Genomic DNA, 20,593 nt, shown 5'->3' with positions numbered 1-20,593 from the left:
CGGTGGAACCGGTCTCACGTAAGCGTACGTGTAAGGTTGGTCCGGGCCGCTTCATCCCACAATACCGTTGAAGCAAGATAAGACTAGTAGCGGCAAGAAAGTTTACAACATCAACGCCCACAACAAATTGTGTTCTACTCGTGCAAGAGAACTACGCATAGACCTAGCTCATGATGCCACTGTTGGGGAACGTTGCAGAAAACAAAAAATTTCCTATGGTTTCACCGAGATCCATCTAGGAGTTCATCTAGCAACGAGTGATTGGATTGCATCTACATACCTTTGTAGATCACGCGCGGAAGCGTTCAAAGAACGGGGATGAGGAAGGCGTACTCGACGTGATCCAAATCACCGGAGATCCTAGCGCCGAACGCACGGCACCTCCGCGTTCAACACATGTACGGTCAGCGTGACGTCTCCTTCTTCTTGATCCAGCAAGGAGGAAGGAGAGGTTGAGGAAGATAGCTCCAGCAGCAGCACGACGGCGTGGTGGTGGTGGAGCTGCAGTACTCCGGCAGGGCTTCGCCAAGCACTTTGGAGGAGGAGGATGTGTTGGAGAGGGAGAGGGAGGCACCAAAGGCGTGGGGTGAGAAGTCCTCCATCTCCCCACTATATATAGGAGGGCCAAGGGGGGGGCGGCCCTAGGAGATCCAATCTCCTAGGGGGGTGCGGCCAAGGGGAGGAATCCCTCCTCCCCAAGGCACCTAGGAGGTGCCTTCCCCTTTGGGACTCTTCCCTTCTTGAAACCCTAGGCGCCTGGGCCTCTTGGGGCTGGTGCCCTTGGCCCATATAGGCCAAGGCACACCCCCTACAGCCCATGTGGCCCCCTGGGGCAGGTGGCCCCACCCGGTGGACCCCCGGGACCCTTCCGGTGGTCCCGGTACAATACCGGTGACCCCGAAACTTGTCCCGATGTCCGAAATAGCACTTCCTATATATAATTCTTTACCTCCGGACCATTCCGGAACTCCTCGTGACGTCCGGGATCTCATCCGGGACTCCGAACAATATTCGGGTTACTGCATATACATATCCCTACAACCCTAGCGCCACCGAACCTTAAGTGTGTAGACCCTACGGGTTCGGGAGACATGTAGACATGGCCGAGATCGCTCTCCGGTCAATAACCAACAGCGGGATCTGGATACCCATGTTGGCTCCCACATGCTCCTCGATTATCTCATCGGATGAACCACGATGTCGAGGATTCAATCAATCCCGTATACAATTCCCTTCGTCAATCGGTATGTTACTTGCCCGAGATTCGATCGTCGGTATCCCAATACCTCGTTCAATCTCGTTACCGGCAAGTCACTTTACTCGTACCGTAATGCATGATCCCGTGACCAGACACTTGGTCACTTTGAGCTCATTATGATGATGCATTACCGAGTGGGCCCAGTGATACCTCTCCGTCATACGGAGTGACAAATCCCAGTCTTGATCCGTGTCAACCCAACAGACACTTTCGGAGATACCCGTAGTATACCTTTATAGTCACCCAGTTACGTTGTGACGTTTGGTACACCCAAAGCACTCCTACGGTATTCGGGAGTTACACGATCTCATGGTCTAAGGAAAAGATACTTGACATTGGAAAACTCTAGCAAACGAACTATACGATCTTATGCTATGTTTAGGATTGGGTCTTGTCCATCACATCATTCTTCTAATGATGTGATCCCGTTATCAATGACATCCAATGTCCATAGTCAGGAAACCATGACTATCTGTTGATCAACGAGCTAGTCAACTAGAGGCTTACTAGGGACATGTTAGTGTCTATTATTCACACATGTATTATGATTTCCGGATAACACAATTATAGCATGAATAAAGACAATTATCATGAACAAGGAAATATAATAATAATGCTTTTATTATTGCCTCTAGGGCATATTTCCAATAGTATTTGCGTTAATCCTTCCATACACCATATATATGTGCATACATATCCTAACCAAATTCATAGCACTTTCATAATAATCCTATATCATACATATTGTAAGCCATACATATCCTAAATCACACTAATCCCTACATTATCACACCAAAATCCACTATTCATTTCAACAAAAGGATGAAGTAGGGTTTCATCCAAATCAATCAAATGGAGAGATTTCAACCAATAGAAAGAGGGGAAAGGGAGGAGAATACCTTGAGGATTCAAAGGGCAACCGGATCCACCGATCTTCGGCTCAGATCCGCAGCTCTTGAGTGGGGATAGGGAGGAGCGATTTGAGGGGCACCATGGAGTGGGGAAAGAACAGAGAGAGGAGAGAAAGAAAGAACAGAGAGCAGAGGGGCTCGGGCGGCGATATAGTGAAGGGGTATGGCGCCCCGGGGCGGGGCGTCGTGGTACAACCCACAGCGCCCTGGGCCGAGGCGTCATGGGCCCAAGGCCAAGCCGACGTGGCAGTCAGTGCCGATGCGCACGGCGTCGTTGACCAAGGCGTTATGTTATCTAGCATGGCGCCCCGGGTGCGGGCGTCATGCGGTTAGGGCCATTTTATGAAATATTTTCAAAATAAGACCATTTTGTGCTGAACTTTGGCCAAAGGGCTAGTTTTGTGATTTTTCACCGCAGCCTGGGCTGCTGTTTAGGTTGGTTGTAATGGGGGTGTATCATATACCAGTATCATGCATATGATACTAGTGTGATAATATATCCGTAATGCATAGTACTTTCTCCGGTCCTTTTTACTCTGCATATAAGAATTGTCTGAAGTCCAACTACTCAAAGTTTGACCATATTTATATGAAAAAATATTAACATCTACCATGCTAAAGTTATACAATATGAAACTTTAAGTCATGATGGGTAAACTGGTATTGATTTCACATTGTGAATGTTGGTATTTTTTCTATAAAGTTGGTCAAACTTTACGAGGCTTTACTTCAGACAAATCTTATATGCGAACTAAAAAGGACCGGAGGGAGTATCATATGTTGGTATCATAGAGGGCTATATTTATTACCATGCATGACACAAAGTAGCACATCATTTAATATGATACGGTATCATGATATGATACTCAATCATCTTTTTCTTCATTTAATTTTATGCCACCATATCAAAAGTGCTTAGTTGACATGCATGATACTACCTATGATACTCCCATTACGGACAGGTTTAGTCCCACCTTGCTACCTGAGTGGTGTTTTGGGTGGTTTATAATGGGAAGCGCTGCCTGACAGGGACGGGAACAGTCTTTTGGACTTTCCACTAGCACATGCGGTTAAGACTACCCGGTTCGGCGGATCTTATCCTGCGGCCGTGTCACACTTGCTCCTAGCCATGCATGGTGTTAGATCCATAGCATCATCCAAAAATGGCCAAACATTGTCGTCTGTATAGCACTCCTCTGCCAATGGTGCATGTCGTCTGTATGGCACTCCTCTGTTAATGGCGCATACGGCTAAACACCCATGTCGCTGCATCTCAAGTGCCCACGGTCATTCCTGCCATGTTTTTTCACTGCCCACGACTATAAAATCATTGTCGCCGTGTTTCAATACTCCACTTTCCGGTTGCCATACACATCCTGTCCATAACCTTCATTTTTCTCACCGCCACCCACATCCTCCACTTCGCTTCCCGTTGCCATGTTGCTTCCCCTGTGGACGGACTAGGTGCATCTCTCAGGGGAGGAGGAGGAGGAGAAGCGGGTCGTGGACAAGGAGCAAGCAGAGGAGATGTGACACCCCAATTTTTGGCCCTTTTCTTTTCTTTTGGACTGGCTCTGTGGGCTTGAAACCTGAGAAGACCATCTCCTTTTCTTCTCCCAACTGGTTTATCACTCTCAAATCTTTCCCAAGACCATATCATTTCCATACTAGCCCAACCCTAATCTTTATTTCTTGGAAATATTCATTTTTCTATTAAAGGAATAACCCTATTTGCCCTAGTTTGTGAGGCATCCTATATTTCTGTCTTTCCAAAAATTCCCAATAAATTCTTATAAATACTTTAACTCACCTAGACCTTGCACATGTAAAAATATTCAAACTTACATGTTCATGGTGAGCACACCATCCAATTATTGCTTCTGGTCACATTTTCAGTTTGTGAAGCAATTATATTTTATATTGCTTCACAATTTCTTAATTTTTTTCAAGATCATGATCCCACTATATGACTTCCATCCACAAAATTTGAGATCAATTCATCTAGCCAATATTTCGCAATAATTCTCTCAAGATTCTGTCTTGAGAGGACCTCTGTGAAGGAACTACCATCTAGGTATTTCCAAAAGCCATGAAATTGTATCAGTGCCTCACTATGCCTAAATCATCATCCTACACCAAATTTCAGCTCAACCCAATACTTCATGTGAGTGCAGCTTCAAAACCTAGTTTTTGGCATAGTTTGTGAGTTGTGAAGCAACTACCTCCAAAACTTGTCGTAATTATCTCAAATTTCTCCAGCCCATATTGCTTCCTACTCATGACTCTGTGACAACCTTTCCAGACCATTCAATTATCCATTTGACCACATCATCTAGTCCAAGTTTCTGACCAGAAACTGTTGATGATGCTACTGATCAACACAAAGCTACTTTGGTCGATACATGACCATAGTGGAGCTCCAGTATGTAGGGTCTTCATGCTAGACATCTTTTGACAAGCCTACATGCCCTTGGAGTGACATGCACCACGGTGACCGCGCGGCTGGCATACCGTTGGTCGCGCTCTGCACGTCGTTTCCCCTCGGGCTCACTCTCCTCATCCGCCCCCGTGCGTCCCTGGTGCCGACCACCCTTATCCTTCGTCCACCTAGCCCTCTGGACCTTTCTTCCCTCCTACAGCGCACTTGTCAGACCTGAGCCGCCCACGGTCACGGAGGAACAGTGTGGCCCGAGTAGCCGACAACCCTTGTCCTCCCCGCGTCTGCCCTCCTACGCCTCGCCTACGTCGTTGGCATCTCACTAACCTCTCTCACCACCACCCAAGCCCTCACGTGCGCCCACGCGTACCCAACCTCACCAGAGCTTCGGCAGGATCTCCATGGTGGCTCGTGACCTCAGGCATCTTCCCCTGAATATTTAAGCCCCTCTCGAGCCCGCCTCTCCTCACCAATCATCCTCCCCCTCACTCAATCGACCCCAGAGCCACTCAACCCAGCCAGAGAAGCCCTCCTTCCTCCTCTCCGGCATGAGCTCCACCACTCGGCCTCTGCCATGGCCAGCTTGCTCTGGTGCACATCCGGATGAGCCAAGGATACCCTTGAGCTCCCCTTTCTCTCCCGGTGTCGATGCCGTCCTCCAAGCTCCGAATTCATGCCTGGACGGGTGACTCCGATGACCACCGAGGGCCACCACCGCCTGTAGAAGTGCATACTCTAGCCAATCCAACCAAAAGACCGATCTAACGGAAGAGACTAGACAATACATTTATATGTCAACACTCCCCCTCACGTGTGGCTCCCTCGGGCCTAAACATGGATCAAAAGTGTGCTGCAATTTCATTGAGCCAACCTAGTTTTTAATTGAAGACCTCTTGACTCTGATACCATGTACAAGTGCATGTTGTAGCTAATGCAACCAAAAGACCGATTTGATGGAAGAGACTAGGCAATACATTTATACGTCGACATCGTCGAAGAGGACGCTGCCGACGCCATCCGACCAGCATTCGATGGGCTGCGAGTACGGGCGTGCTCGCCGTCGAGCGCCTGGTCCATCTCCGTCGTCTCACCGCTCGGCCTCCTCGTCGGCGGGCGACCATCGATAAGCCACTGCCTCTCTGCTTCTCTCTCTTCCTCTTATAAACCTGCAGCTCGACCCCACCCGGCAGCCTCTCGCCCGATGCCCGAATCGTTTTCAAGTGAAAACATATTCTGGAAATACGCCACCGTCGTGGCCTCTCCATAGGTTTTCTGGAAATTCAACTTAATTCATTTTAAATCTATTTCGAGTCATATTTTGACCATTATTTTAACTAATAAAATATATGTTGTATGCAACAAATATAATATCCTTGAAAACTACATTCAAATACGAATCCAGCAACATAATTTTTTGTGACATGCCTTGACATTTTTCTAGTCAAATATGTGGTCAACCTTTGACCCAAAATACGACGGAGACTAATAATCCTAGAGGTAGTACTCTGTCCGGCAAAATAAGGAAAGCGCTTGCAATCACCCGACGGATCGCAGCTCTCGTGTCTGCCACCTTCCCTACACGTCACATGCTTCATGGGCCACCACCACTAGTTTTGCAACTAGCCCATTATTGCAATTTTACCACCGCAATAATTGGTCTGTTGCAGACCCCAGAAGACGAAGGCGAAGCGGTAGCTTCCTCATCCCCGCAACATCGAGCGAGAGATGCGTGTCGCCGGCAACGGCCCACCTCACCGGAGAGGAGGATGGCAGCGAGGTTGCAGCTGGGGTCGAGTACGATGGCCGCCTTTGCCATCCGCTTCCACCACGCACGTCGACTGCACATAATGGGCCCACCGCGCTGGAGAGGAGGCGAGGCGACATGGCGGAGCTGCGGCGCTCGCCGTGGCGGTGCCATGGCGGGGACGGGCGGCGTCACTACTCCCTCATCACTGTTTGACAGGAGATCACTGCGAATATCCAACGGTGATTTTTTTCTTACAACATCCTCACTGTTGCTACATTGTTGATGTTGCAAAACTCTCTTACATAACGCCTATGTAAAGATGAAGACAAAAAACTGCAACATTAGCTCTGTTGAAAAAAAAATCTACAACAAGATCTTTGTTGCGAAAAAAAATTATAACGATACCGCAGTTGCAAAAGTTCTGCAATATGAACTGGGTTGCAATTGCAAACGTTCAAGCCCAACATCACCCATGTTACAAAGCTGGCAGCTAAATTTGACGGTCGTCTTATACAAAATTCAATGGCTCGTGAGGCGGCAGATCTTTCAAAAGGACCTCCCAAAAATAAAAGGATAAAACAGCTAAATAAATACAGGGGAAAATTGGGGACCAACCCGTAAAATTTCGAAGGATTTCCTTCTCGTGCGTCTATTCTTTTAGAAACCGAATACCAGGCCGCCCCCGACTGCCCGAGGAGGCACGCACCACCTGGAAGCATCTGGAGGCGTGGCACCGCAGCCGCAGAGCAGCCGTCGCCCGCAGTTACCAGGCACCACCCCGCGACGCCGTGCACCTCGCGGCGGCGGAGCACGTACGAGAGCACGCAGTCGATCGGGAGGCGCCGCCGATGGACCCGTCCGACGTCGAGATGGAGCCCGCGGAGCATCCGCTCCAGCCCCAGCCCCAGCCCCAGCAGCCTCCGCCGCCGCCGCAGGCAGCGGCGGCCGGAGATGGGTGGAGCATGCTGTCCCGCGCCCGCGGGCTGCTCCAGGAGGGCCAGCCGTCCCTCGCGCTGCAGGCGGTGAGAACCCTCGCCTCACTCTCTCTGCCCTCACATCCCCTCTTCCGCTCCGCCTCCATTTCCTGCGCTTCGTCGCGTCTCGACCCTCGCCGTGCGTGCCGGAACGGGAAATCCGCGAGGTTCGCACCCGCCATAGGCTGATCACGCGATTAGAACGGACGCGGTGGGTTTTCTCTGGTTTCAGTTTCGCTTTGGATCGTCTTCTCCATGGCGTAATCCGCCTTGGGATTTCGCGCGGAGCGACAAAACAGGGGTTAGGTGTTGTGATTCGCTCTAGGTCCTAGGGTTCTAGGCTTGAGGTTTAGGGTTTGTTAGGTATGATTCGTGCCAGAAGATGTTTAGGTGTTTGGGTGGTGCCCCCCTACCTGCGCACCTGTTCTTTTCGGCTATATTCCCCCCTTAGGCTAGCAGTGGTTATTCTCATGTTTCCCCTCCTTGAGAGGTAAAAGAGAGGAAGTTTATGAAGTGATGCACACACAGGGAGATGCTTCCACTATGTTGAGTGCTCGTAGGCTCGTACATATCTCACACCTATCAGTATTTCAATTTGCTATTTACTAATGGGTTTCCATTAGCACACTGAGTAAGCTCTAGGGATGGTGTTTACAAACGTATAAGGATTGAGCTTGCAAAGTGGGGAAGTAGCACAGATGCATTGTAGCCTTACAAATCTGTTTTGGTAATCCTTGTCAAGATTTCATTTCCGATTGTAATTGCCATGCCACAATGTAGATTCGAGTGAATTCCTCATCCCACACAGTTACAATAGTTTTTGATTAAAAAATCTTAAAGAGTTTTGAGTTTCCCGCGCAGTCGTGAAGCTAGTTTTACTACTCCCTCTGATCCATATTAATTGTCGCTGATTTAGTACAACAATTACTATGGATCGGAGGGGGTAATTAATTATTTTCGAAGTGTTTGAGTTTGCCACAGTTGTGTAGCTAGATTTAGTAATTTTCTTAGGGTAATTGTTAGACTTGGTTTTAGTTTCATACAGTGTGTTTTTCTGATGATTTGATTGTGCCTGCACAGTCCTGTTTCTGCTCTTTCTGTTCCCCCTTAGTTGGTATGCTAGTTCCTTACCTTCTTTTCTTTCATTTTCTGGTAGTAATGGGGAACCCCAAATAATTACCTTCTTCGATTGAGTTGAGAAATGGGGATGTTTAGAGACCTACCATTTAAGTATTTATATAAAGTTTGTTTCTTAACAAGGGTTTTACGAATTCATATTTTCCGAGAATGAACACCAACGCTCCACCCAAAGTGGGTGTACAACTTCAGCCAAGCATGATTGAACTTTTGAACAGGGATTATTTTCCTCATCCTCTAGCCTTTATTAGATGGTTAAGTTTGTATCTGCTAGTTTTGCTGTTGTTTGGGTTGTGTGCTCGGCATAGTTAAAAAAGGCGCGGCTAGCTCTAGGCGATAGCAAAACGCCTAGTGCATAACCGCGCTTAATCTGCGCATAAGCATGCGCTTTGGTCAGAAAAGCGCAAGGAGGTGGCAAACGCGCAATTAACGCTTAGCGCTTTTTTGAACTATGGTTGCTCGGTCACCTCTCCCCTGCCTGGCCGTTATTTCCGGGCTCAATGTCTTAATGGAAAAACAGTTCAGGTGGGCTAATCGCCCCCCACCCCACCTGACCTTTCAAAAAAAGGTGTGAATCTGCGTTGTTTAAACTATTGAGCTGTCGTGAGGTCACACTGGCAAAGGTGGATTGCAATGCTTAACATATGGAGATGCGCTTTAACCATTTATAGTGAAGCCAAAAAATATGGGTACAAAAGGCACGAATGAGAAGTCAACAAGTTAGGATATGATACCTTGGTGAAACCGCTCAGTCATTGTGCTAATTTAGTACTGGCCCAACCTTACTAAATACGCTAGTATTCTGTGTAGCATTAGGATGTTCAAGCCATGTTTGCATTGGACATATATGATTTCCTGTCTTATGTGTAGAATAGACCTTTCCTAAGATGATCCAAATGAGGAATGTGCAGTCTTCGTCAGGACTTGAGTGCTGTGAATCCTACACAATGGCGTTTGCAGCAATGCTGCAATACTCACTAGCATTTCCTGTTACTCTTATATGTGACTGGAATTCAACATGTGCAAATTGATTCCGACCACCGATACTCATTGGCATTAACAGCTGCTTTCCTATTGCGTTATTTCTTTCATTCCTTTGTCCGGAGTCTTTCCTTAGTAAAATAAAGTACCAATAGGGACTAGCCCCTCTGGTCTTTTGTTAAGAAATGTTGGCACATACCCAGCGGAGCCAAGGCTCAAACGCGAGCGGTGGGCTAGGTTGCGCAATCGTCTCCACGCCACTAGCTAACTGGTCGATGCCCGGTTCCTATTCCCTAGTCAAACACGATTTGGTTGTAGCAATGGTGGGAAGGAGAAGAAGCAGTCCTGGGGGAGGTAAGAAATAGCAGAAATAGAAAGGGATAAAGACCGGTGAATGAGAAGAAGGGGAAGAAGGCTGTGGGGAGCAGATGTGGAACAGTGGAAGAGGGTTATGCCAGGGGGAAAATGGTGAAATCTATTGCAATTGAGTAGTGGAGGACGGAACTAGTATTGTTTTGTCAAGGATACATGAATGAGTGGTATTTTGGAAAAGGGCAATTTTCTTAGTGGTATAAGATCAATTTTCCCTTAAGTGCAGCACTAATAAGTGAATTTTGATGAGGTTTGCAATCTGCTTCTTAACTTGTATACGTCAATGAAAATAATGTTGTGTGTCTGTTAAAAGAAAAGCTCTGTGGGGGATGCAAATATAGTAAGCTTCCAAATTGGCAACGTTTCTTGGCGGCAATTATTTTTTACTAAAATATTAGGGTCTTTCTAATGTGCGTATGTATATTTTTGGGTTATATTTTGCTGTACGAAGATAAAAACAAAATAAAAATTCAGAAAAGGAAAACTAAGGTTACAACAACAAGCAACTGAGTTGGCGAAAGGCTCAACCCACTGCCAGGGAGCTATATTTCTTTGTCTTAGCTCGATGAAGAAGCCACTGCAATTCCTCTTCGAATTTTTTTCCTGCATCTGTAGAGATGGGCCTGATGCCCTTGAAGATGCTGATCGTTCCTGGTATTCCGGATTTCCCAAGCAACTATACTTGGCTGTGATTATTCTGATGATCCCTTTGCGACTTACTTTACATAAATTTCACATTTCCTAGTTCTGCCAAGGAACTGAACTCTGGAATATTATGCAGGTACTCTTGGCCATAAGATCTCAAGGTGGTGAACAGGCTCTCATCCAGACTCTGAACCGTGCACGTGACCTCTACAGGCAGAGATCGCAGCCTGCTCCCAACATTGATGAGCTCGCTTCTTTGCTCGCACAGTGTGCTATAGCAGAGGCTCAGTCATCAAACCCTAATCCACTAGCACCTGGTTCTGACCCTGTTACGGCGTTGAACTCTGATGAGGCCTGCATACTTGCTGAGTGTGGAAGGAAGCAGATTATCCTGGACGCCTTCAACGATGGCAGCAGCTTCATTTGCTTGAAATGTGGTGGACTCTTCAGCACGTCACGCAAAGATGAGCACCTGGCCTACTGGTGCGGGGCGGCATGATCCTGGTGATAAATCCTTGCTACTGTATATGGGTGCTCACCCCAGACGGTGATCATGATGTGCATGATATTTTGTAGAACCTGCTCTCTTTTCCGGGTTACTGCTTCTCTACTGCAGGGATGCCAGAGATACATCTCCTGTTCACCCAAGCAAATACATAGACAACCTAGAGCATTATGAACTGGAATCGACGCTTCATTGTGCCTTGCTGTGTTCTTATGGCACCTTTTTGCTGGTGGTATGGTAAATCCTGATATGATCCTCTGTTATTTGCTTGAGGTTGTCGAAATCCTCATAGTCTGGTGAGGAAAATCTTCCGTCCATCATTAGACGGCGTATACTCTATGGAAAGTTAGTTAACTGATGTTCTGTCCCTTTTAATTATGATCTGCTGATTACACCGGGAGTTGGTATCCATGGGCAGATCTATAAGAAGATGGAACTCTGTTGTCACTACCTGCTACATTACTTTTCAGTATTGTTTCACTTTCTTTTTACCCAATGCATGTGCCTGCTAGATTATTGCTAGCAGTAAACATATACAAGTTCTTCGTTTGAAATTTTGAATGAGCTCAGGTTACCACGAAACAGTCTAGGTCTTGAACATGTCGGTGCGTGTTTCATGCCAGTGCTTTTGCCGAGGCTTCACTCGAAGGCAACGGAGAGAATAGACCGACAGCCACCTCCCATCTACAAACGTTAGTTCCTGCATGCCACATCTGTGAGACTGTGAGTCGCTTGAATCCCAAGTGGCCAGTCTCCTTTTGCGTCACCCTTGTCAAAGGAGGTTCAGCCTTGTTCAACAATTTTCTCACCAAATATGATGGTTGTATCTGCAACCTTCTTTCGTTTGATATCTGAGTCTGATGGCCAGAAAGCTGCCCGTCTTCAATCAAAGTACCAAAATCTGGATCCATCTCCTGTATCTGTTCAGGTAATTACTGATGATCCTCTGTCATCGGGTTAATGGCACATTGCCGTGATGTGTTCCATATACCACACGGAAAAAAGAAGAAACATAAGGTGACATTGCCCAAGAAATTTGGTAGCCTGCCCGGGGTTGATCGCAGCTCAATCTGCGTTCCACGCTGAAAGTTTTGGATGGTGGGGATATGAGTGTTCATATTCTGAAGGAGAAAGTTCCAGCGTCCAAATCAAAGGAGTGCCCATCCAAACCTACCGGAATTTGAGCCACTCCGAAGCAAACCTGCAGCGAAGTGAATTTTCACCTAGATTGCTTTCTCGCCAAACATGCCAACTACTGATCAAACGCTTATTCATTTATTTCCCAAAAGAAATAAACTTCGTCTTATTCTACTTTGCTTGATTAATTAAGCTTAGCTTGGCTTGTCTGCCATCACATCCAAACCTGCATTCCCCGGCCAACAACTCTCACGCTCTGAAAGGCTGAGATGTCATTCTGGTACGGTGAGCCATTCTCTCCATCCCCGTCCCTTCTTGTATTAACACCATTGCTCTTCACCCGGAGCGCAAGATCACACGCATAAATGGTGTGAGAAACACAGGGGCACAAGAACTCGAGCACCAGCCACTCCAGCTGCCTGCTCTGCTCATTGGTTTGGTTGGTTACGCGGGCCGGGTAGGGAGAGATGAAGGCGATGTCCGGGACGAAGCTGCTCCTCGTCCGCCAGCCGTCGAGCAAGTACGGGAACGGGGCGGCGTCGCCGGCGACGGCCGCGTCCATCTCCTGGCGCCGCTTCTGGCTCGTCGCGTTCCTCGCGCTCTTCACCTGCGCGTCCCTGCTCACGGTCTTCTCCACGGCGCGCGCGCCGTCCGGGGCGGCGTCGCCGCGGGTCACGTTCGCGGCCGGCGCCGGCGCGGGCAGCGCCGTCGGCGGCGCCTCGGCGGGCGGAGGGGCGCTGCCGGCGTACGTGTTCGACGCGCTGGTGCGGTACGCGGCGGCGGCAGGGGCGAACTCGACGGTGAGCATGCCGGAGGAGGACGTGCGCGCGATCGCGTCGGTGCTGCGGCGGCGCGCGCCCTGCAACCTGCTGGTGTTCGGCCTCGGCGCGGAGACGCCGCTGTGGCGCGTGCTGAACCACGGCGGGCGGACGGTGTTCCTGGACGAGAACCCCTTCTACGTGGCCCACATGGAGGGCGCCCACGGCGGGCTGGAGGCGTACGACGTCGCCTACGCCACCGCCGTGCGCGAGCTCCCGGACCTCCTCGACGCCGCGCGCGCGTCCCGCCGCGCCGATTGCCGCCCCGTCCAGAACCTGCTCTTCTCCGACTGCCGCCTCGCCATCGGCGACCTGCCCAACCAGCTCTACGACGTCGCCTGGGACGTCATCCTCGTCGACGGGCCGCACGGGTACGCCGAGGGCTCGCCGGGGAGGATGGCGGCCATCTTCTCGGCGGCGGTGATGGCGCGGACCAAGGGGACGGTCACGGACGTGCTGGTGCACGACTACGAGCGGGAGGTGGAGAGCCTGTGCGCGCGGGAGTTCCTCTGCGACGAGAACCGCGTGGAGGGGACCGGCACGCCGTCGCTCGGCCACTACGTCGTGCGCGGCGGCGCCGCCGCCAACCGGGAGGCCTTCTGCGGGGCGCCACCGACCGCGAAGAAGGCGAACTAGTCGGTCAGGGAAACGGCTTTCCAGTTTGGTTCCTTGTACTTCGATCAGATGGGTTGGTCTATTGTGTGCGCTTTGGCATTTTGATGCACCGTTGTAAATGTGGCGTGGTCTCGATCAGACAAAATGACACTAGTGAACAACTGAACAAGTAATTTTTAAGGGGGTTTCCGGCATCATTTTTTTTGTTGCATGGTAATACATGTCTCATTTATATTGAAAGGATCAAACTACAAGTCGTGTATATACCGAACTAGCGAGATTGGAAAGAAAAAAAGAGCAAAACGCTAGTTTTGCATCAAGAAATACTGATCAAGAAGTAAAATTACAAACAAGACCAAAGAATCCTCTGTCACGAGCAAGTTTAGAATGGCATATTTAGCGCTCACGCACTTCTTTTTTCAAGAGCATATCAAGGACGTGCCATATTCTTATATAGAAGGCATAAATATGTTACAAGAAACACTCACATAACTTGGTGCTACCGAGCTCTCAAGCCACGGGCGCATAGCCAAAGAGAAAGACTCGTTGTGTTCTAATTAATACTACTATTTTTATGTCTTTGAGTTGATCGTTACAATGTGTGTTCTTTTTATCCTAAACACGTAATGTGTATAGCTCAAGAGAATGGAGTACCACGTGTGGGCATCATGTGTGTTCGATGTCCATCAAACACCAGCAATTATCTAGGAATGTTATCAAGCATACGTTGCACATATGCGCGTAGGCTATGTGAAATTGACTCATGAAGCATCAAGCATGTCATCCCCGAGTTCTCCTGTGATCTTGCATTGCAAATGCATGAACGTCATGTGATAATCTAGTAGATCTCTATTGAACAAGTCACTCCTTGTTCACAATCGAAGCTTCGAAAATTTGAATGAGAATACTTAATGGAATGCTGAATTAAGGGGAGAAAGTACATCTGGCCAAAAGATAGGATTATACTCCTTTTATCTTGTTCGAGTATTTCCAAAGTTTCTCCACACATGTTTTAACGAGGCTATCTACAAAACATGCATAGTACAAATACATTTTCTCCCTTCTTAAACTAAACCCACCAGGGTTTGGTAGACTCCAACTCCAACACGCCCTGCAATTCTACATCTTGCGTCTCCTATCTACTTTTTGCTCCTACTTTTTTGCCTGCATTCCATGATGATCTCAACACATACATCCATCTTCAGATGTCTCCATGCACTCGCCTTTTTGTGCTTACAGGTACATAAAAGCAACTTCGCATTGCAATTGAACTACCGAATTACCATGAAATCCCACTTCCATTCAGCGCTGGAATGAAAATCATCATAAGGGTAAAAGACACGGTCTATGTGCCTCGAACCCCAAAGGTGCCGAGCATATTTGATGTCCAGCAGATTCGCAACATCAAAGTCAATTATACCCGAGGTAGCATCAAGGGGACTGCGGAAATTGTATGCTCCAAAAGATGGGTGGATAAGCCTTTGATGAAGACTCTCACAAAGATCGCAGTGACCTGATAAAAGTATAAACATGTCCAATCTGAGACTAGCATCATGACATAAAAAGTGTTTCAGATAATCAGTATGCATAACTGCATGGAGTACTGATAAACATGATATATTACACACAAACAGTTAGCAAACTTAGGGCACGTGCATTAACTAGCTCCTTAATTCTGTAGCATTTCACCGCGTTCAAGGGCGAGGGGTAAGGGCAGGAAGGTGATGGTGGGGTTTAAATGGTTGTAAAATATACCCAATTTGATTACTACCTCTCTCTCAGTTTACAGGGCGTGCGCGCGTACCCCTAGGTCGTCAATTTGACCAACCTAATACACGTCATATATTACAAAAAAAATATACCAATATAAACTTCAAGATGTTCTATTTTTAAACAATATAATTTTTTTGTTATATAGTTTATATTAGGGTAATAAAATTGACAATCTAGGTATACGCGTAGGACTTATAAACTGAAACGGAGGTAGTATATCGAAAGCATGTAAAGCCCTGACTAGCAGCTAAAAAGAAAAATGAAATCATTGTCTTGTCAAGGAATAGCCCTTTATTAGGCCAAACAGACTCTTAACTTAAATAGCCACATGACACGTGTGGTAAGCAATCCAAACAATTTTTTAAAAAAGGACACTAACTTAAATATGTGTTTGTGCTATTATCAAGAATAGATCCAAACTTAAATATCATCATCGAAAAGCACGAATGAGTTACGTTGTAGCATCGTTCGACTGATCCTCACACACTCCTGAGATGATTAAATATAGTAGTGGCATTATTCGTTCTCTACCAAAGAGAGCTAAGATTTTGCTCACTAACATAAGTACGGAGGGAGTAGGTACTCTGATTATGAGAGTATACTGCTTACCGCTTAGAGAGACGGAGTCTTGGACAGGGCAGCAAAGCACGACCCCCATTTTTCTTGCATATTCCGCAAAGAAGAGTTGTATGGCCGCCGGATTATCTCTTGCAGAGGCCATGAAGTTGATATGTTGGTAACCATGGCTGTCAACACTGGCGTCACAAACAACATGGAGCTGTAGCTCTGGCCCTTTGGGAGGAAGAAATTTGCAGTACATAGCAATGACGACTTGACGATTAGCACCAATGGCCAGGAAATAAAATAGGCGTATGAAGATGTGATTATTGTTGGATAAAGGGACTGACCCCAATGGTGCGGCTCCAGTGCTGAATCGCCATGTTAGCCAGCTTCCGTCTCCATCGTTGCCCGGCTCTGATGTACTCCTCCCTCTCCGCCGGGAACTGGGGCTCTGGCACCAGGCAAGAGTCGAGCGGAGGAGCTGAGGGTCGAACGAGTAGGACGGCCAGCCGCTCGACATCCTCGGCGGAAAGATGGGCGCTGCTGCCACCGGCGAGCAGCTCTGTGACGGCGGGGCTTGTGGCAACCCCCGACTGCGCGAATGCGGCGAAGGCCTCGCAGTTGGGGTGCTTCGCGGCAGCAGCGGCAGCGTAGTAGTAGTCATAGTTCCGATCGGCATCGTGGACCACGCGATTGAGGCCGTGGAAGGATCTGTGCTTGATGTCATCGATGTCGACGACATCGACAACGGTGTCGGCGGCGGCGAAGCGGGCTGGGGGGGAGGCGGCGTAGAGCCAAACCGTGTTGACGATGACGTTGGAGGCGCCGTCGGGGAGGGGCCCGAAGCAGTGGCCGCCGGCTAGGAGCGCGGGCAGGAGGGACGGCACCGTCGGCACGCCGTGGGGGCCGTTGAAAGGGAGCCGCGAGGGCGCGCAGGTAGGCGTCGTGGATGGAGTCCCTCAGAGCGGTCTTCCTCACCCACTCCGCGTGGGGGACGACGCTGGCGCCACCGCGGCTGTGGCCCGGGAGGTGTCGGAAGAAGAACTGCGCCGTCTTCGGGAGCGCCAGCGGCGGGGGCTTGGAGAAGGACGTCGCCGAGGTGGCCTTCGCTGCCCTCGCCTCCATTGGGTTTGGCCTCTTCCGCGGGCGATCTCGGCGACGGGGGAACATGTTCGTGGCAGAAATCACATATTTGACCTCAGGTCCAAATTAAATCACAAACTGACTTCGTTCCGAAAAAATTCCACTCTGTTGACTCTTTTGTGTGGCGCCCGACAGCTAGGCACCACACACTACTATGCAGCGCCTCTCTATTGGACGTCGCACCTCGTGCCAGCGTGGCAGCCCTGGTTCAGTTGCGGCCCCACAGACAGCATTGCAGCGCCTCAGACTTAGGCGCCACACTTGTAATGTGCAGCGCCTAGCTCTTGGGCGCTTAAACTCCTCTGTTTCCTTTCTTTTCCTCCGTAAATTTGTTGCCATTTTAGAGATTTGTCCAAGATTTGATGGAACCCTTGATTTGCTTGATTTAGGATGTGTAGTCATAGTGGTAGTACCGTAGTGTTGTTGCTTAGTTCATAATATATAGTTCTTGTTAGTGAAACCCTAGATTGTTTTGTTTATATATATATATATATATATATATATATATGAGATGACTATTTATATAGATAACAATGAGATGTTGAGTTTTGTAGAGATATATGATCTGTTTTTTAGATATATATTAGATGTTGATTTTATTTGAAATATTAGATGTTGAGTTTATTTGAACACATATGACATATTCATTGTGTGAGAAGGAGATGTTGAGATTTTGTAATTGAACACATGTTAGATGTTTAGTGTATACCGATATTTGAGATGAAGATGAACTCATATATGTTTATTGTTTGAACTTTGTAAGGATGGTTTGGCTTCTCGACGATGTCTACGACACGAAACACCGGGCCTACATGATGCGCGAGAAGGAGATGGTAATAACGAGTAATCTAAATATTTTGCCTTAAGTTGAAATTTACATGCCCTAAGATTTGTCATTACTTGTTTTTTGCAGAAGCTTGAACCTTTGAAGATTCGGTATCACGGGGTCTCTCGTCCTGCCATGCCTTACGATGAGAGGTACACACCGTACATCAAGCAGGCAGGACTACTCCTGTGGATTCAGTTGGTCAGCCGGTCCACGCCGAATCTGAACGCTCCACTGGTGTCCGCTCTTGCTGATCGGTGGAGGTCGGAGACGCATAGTTTCCATCTTCGGACTGGGGAGATGACCGTGACGCTCGAGGATGTCTCGTTGATCACCGGTCTTGCTATCGACGGGATGTCTCTCTGTATGAGCACCGATTCTGATGGGTGGCGCGAGCAGATGATTGCTCTTATCGGTATGGCTCCTACCGAGGCTGAGGCTGATGTAGAGGAGGGAGAAGAGAAGAAGAAGAAGGAAAGGAAAGCATCCGGAGCTGCTTTCACGTGGATTCAAACTCACTTTGCGACGTGCCCTCCGGATGCCACTGATGACGTGATCCAGACACATGCTCGTGTCTACATGTGGTATGTTGTGTCGAGGACTTTGTTTCCTGACTCCACTGGCAAGAACGCTCCATGGATGTGGCTGAAGGCGTTGACCGTCTTCGATAGCAAATGGAGCTGGGGTTCAGCTACTCTTGCCTACTTGTACCGATAGGTAGTTGGTCTGTTTTGTGATCAACTCATTTCTTCATTAGCAATGCAAGCTTGCTGTCAAGTTAACATTGTTTTTCTTTCATATGCAGCTGGACGATGCGTGTTGCAGGATCACAGATAGTGCAGGCATTGGTGGTAATATGCTTCTACTTTCTGTATGGAGCTGGGAGCGTCTGCCTGTTGGACGCCCGAAGAGCGTCAGGTTTAATCCTTGGTATGAAGATGAAGATGACGAATTACGGCGCCCCACTTGGGCTTACAAGTGGGATGTGGTTTCTGAGATGACAAACGATGTCAATCTCATGTACCAGAAGTACGTTGCCGAGTTGGACACGATTACGCCTGAGCAGGTAATGAGGTCATTACTTCAGTCATTTCTCATGTTTGCCTAAAAAAATTCACCAATTTTGCATTGTTGCCCTATTTCATAGGTGGAATGGCAGCCATATGGCGCCGATGACAGACTTGGGTACACCCCGGAGTTTACCATCAACCCGATGTGCTTGCGGGATAGGGATCTCTGGCGTATGCGGTGCCCACTGATATGCAACTGGGTTGTTGAGTTTCATTTGCCACATCGCGTGTCTCGTCAGTTTGGTCTGTTCCAGCCTCACCCGCTGGAATGGGTGGATACGGACAAAGCACTTCATAGGTAAGACAACATGAACCGTATTGACTAAGCATCGTCACTCCTTGATTTTGCTAATGTTTGGTTTTGTACCATGCAGGTTGGACAGGAGAAGGCAGCGGAAGATAAAGGACTGGGACAAGCATCATGCTTCGTATGTTACCCGCTTCCAGCTTTGTGTGGAGGAAGCTCGTAGCAGTGCACGCGCCAAGCTTCGTGAGCATAGTCCACTTGCTTTTGATAACTACATACGATGGCTTCTTGAAAATACTCGAGTTGAGATATGCCCGCCGGCATATAATGAGGATATTCTTGAAGAACCCGTAAACTTTGAGGATCTATCAAAGGGGAAGTACAACAGAGATGTCAGGGTAGGGCACGGAGTCCCTGCTGTGCCGGTGATTAACTATGTGGTAAAGTGTTTCTTCTTTACTTTCCCGTTGGCCGTATTACACATGTTTGAATGGCTAACGTGTTCATTCTTTCTCATCCGCAACGCACTGAGATCAAGAAAGCAGCTGATGAGAGCCAGTCTATTCTGGAGGAAACACCGGTTGGAAAAGGCAATGATGATGGTCCACTACGAGCATTCCTCAAGGTACAAATCGCATTCACTATGAGAGGTAGTCTATGTTGCGGAGTTTCATATCTTCCACACTTGTTCATGTTACAGTGTCAGGCCAGGAAGTTAAGGCGGTTATCGAATCTTCTCGGTTGCCGTGATCCCGAAATTGATGAACCATCTGCCTCTAGGTCTGGTACACCATCAGACCCCTCATCTCACCATCAGAGGGACGATGTGAGTTCCTCATATGCTTATCAGGATGATGAGGGTGCGGCCACCCAAGAGGTATGAATAATCCTTTAGATGTGATTCTCACTTGATTACGACGTCGGTCTTCACCATATTGTTTGATTGTGTGATAGGGCGATGAGCTTGATGATGACATGACTTTGGCGGACGCTCAACTTCGGTCCCCATATGTGTTCAAGCCTAGGCAGCCCAGACGCTGGTACACGCCCAACGACTTTGACAACAGAGGCAACCCAAAGGTGGTCGTAGGGACCTCGCGGATGGCTAGCTTGGATCATGAGGCGGAGGCGGAGGCGGAGGAGGAAGTGCAGGAAGAGGAGGCTCGTCCATCCAGGAAGAAGAAGATTGCCTGCAGGCGTGGCACCAGGAACATGTGCGGAAGGCATTAGTGTTTGTTACTATGGAAGTGCTCTCTTGTAGCCGTTTCGTTAGGTTGATGAACTTGTTGGGTTATGTTATATGTTGGTGAACTCTTACTATTGTGGTATTTGTGTTGTCCTAAAAGATGTGATGTTCAAATTATTAGTTGTCTTTGTTCAGTATTTGTCCTAAATGATGTTGTCTTTGTTCAGTTGAATTGTTCAGTATTTGTATT

The 20,593-nt window shown here is 48.1% G+C and overlaps 2 protein-coding genes and 2 pseudogenes across 3 annotated transcripts; 3 read left to right on the top strand and 1 right to left on the bottom strand.

Annotated features, from left to right (window-relative positions):
- The first annotated feature begins 7,012 nt into the window (after positions 1 to 7,012).
- Positions 7,013 to 11,230, top strand: LOC125515866 (uncharacterized). Its single transcript, XM_048681358.2, has 2 exons — positions 7,013 to 7,375; positions 10,599 to 11,230. The coding sequence occupies exons 1-2, from the start codon at positions 7,202 to 7,204 to the stop codon at positions 10,959 to 10,961; spliced, it is 537 nt and encodes a 178-aa protein (XP_048537315.2). The 5' UTR covers positions 7,013 to 7,201; the 3' UTR covers positions 10,962 to 11,230.
- Positions 11,231 to 11,550: 320 nt separating this feature from the next.
- Positions 11,551 to 13,734, top strand: LOC125515871 (protein IRX15-LIKE pseudogene; annotated as a pseudogene).
- Positions 13,735 to 14,543: 809 nt separating this feature from the next.
- On the bottom strand, positions 14,544 to 17,118 carry LOC125517438 (uncharacterized; annotated as a pseudogene). Its single transcript, XR_015609202.1, has 3 exons — positions 16,215 to 17,118; positions 15,920 to 16,102; positions 14,544 to 15,050 (listed from the first exon to the last, which is right to left on the bottom strand). The product of XR_015609202.1 is annotated as an uncharacterized LOC125517438 (transcript).
- Positions 17,119 to 18,639: 1,521 nt separating this feature from the next.
- On the top strand, positions 18,640 to 20,387 carry LOC125516627 (uncharacterized). The gene is made up of 6 exons (XM_087529410.1): positions 18,640 to 18,906; positions 18,988 to 19,208; positions 19,285 to 19,596; positions 19,680 to 19,782; positions 19,858 to 20,034; positions 20,112 to 20,387. The coding sequence occupies exons 1-6, from the start codon at positions 18,640 to 18,642 to the stop codon at positions 20,385 to 20,387; spliced, it is 1,356 nt and encodes a 451-aa protein (XP_087385536.1).
- The last annotated feature ends 206 nt before the right edge of the window (positions 20,388 to 20,593 follow it).

The sequence above is a fragment of the Triticum urartu genome, chromosome 6A, assembly GCF_056163025.1.
Source record: "Triticum urartu cultivar PI428250 chromosome 6A, HENAU_Tu73, whole genome shotgun sequence".
NCBI classification, from domain to species: domain Eukaryota; kingdom Viridiplantae; phylum Streptophyta; class Magnoliopsida; order Poales; family Poaceae; genus Triticum; species Triticum urartu.
This window is presented reverse-complemented; position numbering and strand designations above follow the sequence as displayed.